Raw genomic sequence first — 6374 nt, 5'->3', positions numbered from 1 at the left:
GCACTGTGGTATTTGGTTCTGTGCTGAACTATGGTATTACTGATCCTGCCAACTTGTATTGGCCCCATCTACTTGTGTTGCCCCACCTATAACATTTAGGCCACAATTTTTTTTGCACGGCCACTTTAACTTCCCAGTCCGCCCCAGGCAGCGGCCTACCGCCCACATTAAAGCCTCATGCAGACGTCCGTGGAACACGGTCCGTGAGATACTGGACTGGTATTGCAGGAGAGCACGGCATCATAGCAACCAATGCCAGACCGGTATCTCACGGTCCGTGAGATACTGGACTGGTATTGCAGGAGAGCACGGCATCATAGCAACCAATGCCAGACCGGTATCTCACGGACCGTGTTCTACAGACGTCTGCATAAGGCTTTATGAAAGGATCAGACATGTTGAAATCCAACATTTGCAGGGAAACTTACTAGAGTCAACTCTTAAGGAAATCGGCAGGTTCGGCCATCGTTCATTTAATGTGTATTGACATCTAGAGGACTACTCTTAATAACATTCAGAAACATAGTACCTACTGTAGTATCGCGCCATGCACCCTCCAGGTAACTATGTGTTATCCCAGCTACAGACGTGGCCTGTGCAGATCAATGTGTGTACTTAGAGAACGGTCTACAGAAAGCTGGACTGCATACGGGTGAAGGACCGAACAGCTTCCTCCATCCTGATCTATGCTACATGCAAGGCCATCTACATCCATGTCCTCCAGTGACAGATACCACGCTGCTGGTTCTCTGCTGGACCGGGCGGCTCTTAGTAATTGAAGAAGTAAAACTTAAAACAATAAGCGATCCTCTTAAAACACCACTGATCGCTGTGTGTGTCCAGTGGCAGGGTGGTCACAAATGAGACATCAGGGTCCCTTCTCATCCTCTTCCGGAAAGAAACTGTAGCTGGCGGGGTCATACTCCTCCCAGAGACGTTCAAACTCCTCCATGTAAGCCCTGACGCAGATGCCATCATCTGTGATAAGGAGGTTCTCTCTGTTTGTCTGGATGGCCTGCATAGTCCAGTTCATGGATCCAGTTATGACGATGCTCTTGTCCACTACCGAAAATTTGTGGTGCATGAAGCCAGAGGACTGACTGTGACGGACCTCCACACCTGCAAGATAAGGCTCCGGTTAAATGAGTCCTATATGCACTCGGGGCTGGTGACCTGCAGCTATTGGATCGAGTCACGCCCATCGACAAAGCAGGTGCAGCACCAATTCCCCCCCACGTACTACTGCCCCCAGTTTGTCACAGCCCCTCCACGTACTACTGCCCCCAGTTTGTCACAGCCCCTCCACGTACTATCACCCCTCGCCAGTCATCCCAGACCACCAGTTTTATCCCCCCAGTAATCCCTCACCCCCCCAATGTACTCTCCCCCAGTAATCCCTCACCCCCCCCCAATGTACTCTCCCCCAGTAATCCCTCACCCCCCCCCAATGTACTCTCCCCCAGTAATCCCTCACCCCCCCCCAATGTACTCTCCCCCAGTAATCCCTCACCCCCCCCCCAATGTACTCTCCCCCAGTAATCCCTCACCCCCCCCCCATGTACTCTCCCCCAGTAATCCCTCACCCCCCCCATGTACTCTCCCCCAGTAATCCCTCACCCCCCCATGTACTCTCCCCCCAGTAATCCCTCACCCCCCCCATGTACTCTCCCCCAGTAATCCCTCACCCCCCCCATGTACTCTCCCCCAGTAATCCCTCACCCCCCCCATGTACTCTCCCCCAGTAATCCCTCACCCCCCCCATGTACTCTCCCCCAGTAATCCCTCACCCCCCCCATGTACTCTCCCCCAGTAATCCCTCACCCCCCCCATGTACTCTCCCCCAGTAATCCCTCACCCCCCCCCATGTACTCTCCCCCAGTAATCCCTCACCCCCCCCCATGTACTCTCCCCCAGTAATCCCTCACCCCCCCCCATGTACTCTCCCCCAGTAATCCCTCACCCCCCCCATGTACTCTCCCCCAGTAATCCCTCACCCCCCCCATGTACTCTCCCCCAGTAATCCCTCACCCCCCCCATGTACTCTCCCCCAGTAATCCCTCACCCCCCCCATGTACTCTCCCCCAGTAATCCCTCACCCCCCCCATGTACTCTCCCCCAGTAATCCCTCACCCCCCCCATGTACTCTCCCCCAGTAATCCCTCACCCCCCCCATGTACTCTCCCCCAGTAATCCCTCAACCCCCCCCATGTACTCTCCCCCAGTAATCCCTCACCCCCCCCATGTACTCTCCCCCAGTAATCCCTCACCCCCCCCCATGTACTCTCCCCCAGTAATCCCTCACCCCCCCCCCATGTACTCTCCCCCAGTAATCCTCAACCCCCCCCCATGTACTCTCCCCCAGTAATCCCTCACCCCCCCCCATGTACTCTCCCCCAGTAATCCCTCACCCCCCCCATGTACTCTCCCCCAGTAATCCCTCACCCCCCCCATGTACTCTCCCCCAGTAATCCCTCACCCCCCCCATGTACTCTCCCCCAGTAATCCCTCACCCCCCCCCATGTACTCTCCCCCAGTAATCCCTCACCCCCCCCCATGTACTCTCCCCCAGTAATCCCTCACCCCCCCCCATGTACTCTCCCCAGTAATCCCTCACCCCCCCCATGTACTCTCCCCCAGTAATCCCTCACCCCCCCCATGTACTCTCCCCCAGTAATCCCTCACCCCCCCCATGTACTCTCCCCCAGTAATCCCTCACGCCCCCCCCATGTACTCTCCCCCAGTAATCCCTCACGCCCCCCCCCATGTACTCTCCCCCAGTAATCCCTCACGCCCCCCCCCCATGTACTCTCCCCCAGTAATCCCTCACGCCCCCCCCCCATGTACTCTCCCCCAGTAATCCCTCACGCCCCCCCCCATGTACTCTCCCCCAGTAATCCCTCACGCCCCCCCCCATGTACTCTCCCCCAGTAATCCCTCACGCCCCCCCATGTACTCTCCCCCAGTAATCCCTCACCCCCCCCCATGTACTCTCCCCCAGTAATCCCTCACGCCCCCCCCATGTACTCTCCCCCAGTAATCCCTCACGCCCCCCCCCCATGTACTCTCCCCCAGTAATCCCTCACGCCCCCCCCCATGTACTCTCCCCCAGTAATCCCTCACGCCCCCCCCATGTACTCTCCCCCAGTAATCCCTCCGCCCCCCCCCATGTACTCTCCCCCAGTAATCCCTCACGCCCCCCCCCCATGTACTCTCCCCCACCCCCCATATGTACTCTCCCTCCAGTAATTCCTCTCCCCCCAGTCGTCCCTCACCCCCCCCCCATGTACTCTCCCTCCAGTAATTCCTCTCCCCCCCATGTACTCTCCCCCCCAGTCGTCCCTCACCCCCCATGTACTCTCCCTCCAGTAATTCCTCCCCCCCCATGTACTCTCCCTCCAGTAATTCCTCTTCCCCCCCCCCCCCATGTACTCTCCCTCCAGTAATTCCTCTCCCCCCCCCCATGTACTCTCCCTCCAGTAATTCCTCTCCCCCCCAGTCGTCCCTCACCCCCCATGTACTCTCCCCCCAGTCACTGAGCGCCATCTTACCCGCCTTCCGCAGGGCGCCGATCTGAGAACCAGAGGCCGCCATGTAGTCGCTGTCGGTGATGACTCTCACCCGGACCCCCCGGCCATGGAGCAGCAGCACAGCCCGGCCCAGCGGAGCGCTGGAGAAGGTGAAGACGCAGAGATCCAGAGAGCGCCGGGCCGCGAGGAGCCGCCTCATCAGCTGCGGCAGGGCGCCGTCCAGGTCGTGAGGTAACGGGCAGGAGCACCAGGTCCCTGGGCTCAGCAGCGGCTCCGTACAGACTAGAGGAGCCGGGAAGAAGAGGACCTCTCTCACCGGCCTCCTCCTCGTCAAGAAGCGGTACACAACCTCCAGCGCCACGGCCACAGCGGTCAGCCCGAGCAGACTCCATGACACCGCGGAGACCATGACAGGAACGAGGAGGCGGGGCCTGAGAAATGGAGGGAACTGCTGCCTCAGGGGAGGAGCGCGGGAAGAGGCTCCTAGCGCTGCCTGAGGGGAGCGCGCAAAATGGCGGCCAGTGCTGTAAAGAAAACCTGTTAGACTGAGAGGCCAAAGTAATCTTGGCTGGCCTTGTGACATGTTCCCCTTCAAAAACTGTTTTGGGGTGGACAACATATGGGTCCGTGTGCCATCCCTATTTGAAAAAATAAACTGAGAAAAATTTGAGTAAGGCCTCATGCAGACGACAGTAACAGGCCCATGCCCATATTGCAGCCTGCAAACAGTGGGTCCGCAATATACAGGCACTGGCGGTGTGCGCACCGGATCACGGATTTGCAATCCGGAAGATATAGTGCGGATCAGAAGCACTACGGAGTGCCTCCGCACCTCAAAAAAGTAATGCGTACGTTACTATTTTGTCGGGCAGACCCCACTCACGTGGATGGGTCCGCGTCCACAGCCGGAGGTCGCACGGTCAGTGCTGGTGCATTGCAGTGCAGCACGGCCGCACGAGGCCTAAGGCAGTAGCAGTCCCCTCTGCCCCTGAAACCCAAATGCAAATTTCAAAGTTTCAATTTCTCTACTTCTATAATACATAGTAAGGGTACTTTCACACTTGCGTTTTTCTTTTCCGGCATAGAGTTCCGTCACAGGGGCTCTATACCGGAAAATAACTGATCAGGCATATCCCCATGCATTCTGAATGGAGAGTAATCCGTTCAGTTTGCATCAGGATGTCTTCAGTTCAGTCGTTTTGACTGACCAGGCAAAAGAGAAAACCGTAGCATGCTACGGTTTTATCTCCGGTGAAAAAAACTGAAGACTTGCCTGAATGCCGGATCCGGCATTTTGTTCCATAGGAATGTATTAGTGCCGGATCCGGCATTCAAAATACCGGAATGCCGGATCCGTCCTTCCGGTCTGCGCATGCGCAGACCTTTAAAAATGAAAAAAAAAAAAAAAACTGATCCGTTTTGCCTGATGACACCGGAAAAACGGATCCGGTATTGCAATGCATTTTTCTGACTGATCAGGCATTTTTCTGACTGATCAGGATCCTGATCAGTCAGAAAAATGCCTGATCAGTCAGAAAAAATGACATCCGTTTGCATACAGTTTGCCTGATCAGGCAGTCAGTTCAGGCAACGGAACTGCCTGCCGGAATCAAACAACGCAAGTGTGAAAGTACCCTAATACCTCCAAAAAGAGTTATTACTTTACATTCCCCATATGTCTACTTCATGTTTGGATCATTTTGGGAATGATATTAAATTTTTTGGGGATGTTACAAGTTTAGAAGCAAATCTTGAAATTTTTCAGAAATTTTCAAAAACCCAATTTTTAGAGACCCGTTCAGGTCTGAAGTCACTCTGTGAGTCTTACATAATAGAAACCACCTAAAAATGACCCCATTCTATAAACTACACCCCTCAAGGTATTCAAAACTGATTTTACAAACTTTGTTAACCCTTTAGGTGTTCCACAAGAATTTATGGAAAATAGGGATACAATTTCAAAATTTCACTTTTTTGGCAGATTTTCCATTTTAATAATTTTTTTCCAGTTACAAAGCAAGGGTTAACAGCCAAACCAAACTCAATGTTTATGGCCCTGATTCTGTAGTATACAGAAACACCCCATATGTGGTCGTAAACAGCTGTACGGGCACACGGCAGGGCGCAGAAGGAAAGGAATGCCATACGGCTTTTGGAAGGCAGATTTTGCTGGACTGGTTTTTTTGACACCATGTCCCATTTGAAGCCCCCCTGATGCACCCCTAGAGTAGAAACTCCAAAAAAGTGGCCCCATTTTAGAAACTACGGGATAGGGTGGCAGTATTGTTGGTATTAGTTTAGGGTACATATGATTTTTGGTTGCTCTATATTACACTTTTTGTGAAGCAAGATAACAAGAAATAGCTGTTTTGGCACAGTTTTTATTTTTTTGTTATTTACAACATTCATCTGACAGGTTAGATCATGTGATATTTTTATAGACCAGGTTGTCACGGATGCGGCGATACCTAATATGTATACTTTTTTATTTATTTATGTAAGTTTTACACAATTTCTTTTTTGAAGCAAAAAAAAATCATGTTTTAGTGTTTCCATAGTCTGAGAGCCATAATTTTTTCAGTTTTTTGGGCGATTACCTTGGGTAGGGTATGATTTTTGCGGGATGAGATGACGGTTTTATTGGCACTATTTTCGGGTGCGTGTGACTTTTACGGAGTTCATCTGAGGGGGTTAGGTCATGTGATAGGTTTATAGAGCCATTCGATATGGACGCGGCGATACCTAATATGTATACTCCCTCCCCCCCCTATTTTTTACCAATTTTTTTTTAACTTTATTTGGGGAAAATGACGTTTTTGTTTATTTTTACTTGAAACGTAATTTTTT

At 52.6% G+C, this 6374-nt stretch overlaps 1 protein-coding gene across 1 annotated transcript; it reads right to left on the bottom strand.

Annotated features, from left to right (window-relative positions):
• Window positions 1-425: 425 nt before the first annotated feature.
• On the bottom strand, window positions 426-3936 carry PLD6 (phospholipase D family member 6). The gene is made up of 2 exons (XM_044304572.1): window positions 3549-3936; window positions 426-1119 (listed from the first exon to the last, which is right to left on the bottom strand). Exons 1-2 carry the CDS (start codon window positions 3934-3936, stop codon window positions 869-871), a joined length of 639 nt encoding a protein of 212 aa, XP_044160507.1. The 3' UTR covers window positions 426-868.
• Between the last annotated feature and the right edge of the window lie 2438 nt (window positions 3937-6374).

This window comes from Bufo gargarizans, chromosome 8, assembly GCF_014858855.1.
Source record: "Bufo gargarizans isolate SCDJY-AF-19 chromosome 8, ASM1485885v1, whole genome shotgun sequence".
In the NCBI taxonomy this organism is placed as follows: domain Eukaryota; kingdom Metazoa; phylum Chordata; class Amphibia; order Anura; family Bufonidae; genus Bufo; species Bufo gargarizans.
This window is presented reverse-complemented; position numbering and strand designations above follow the sequence as displayed.

Coding starts and splice junctions, on each gene's coding strand:
- PLD6 (XM_044304572.1), bottom strand. CDS start 3,936: ATGGTCTCCGCGGTGTCATGGAGTCTGCTCGGGCTGACCGCTGTGGCC. Junction 1,120..3,548: donor CGGCGCCCTGCGGAAGGCGG/GTAAGATGGCGC, acceptor CTTATCTTGCAG/GTGTGGAGGTCCGTCACAGT.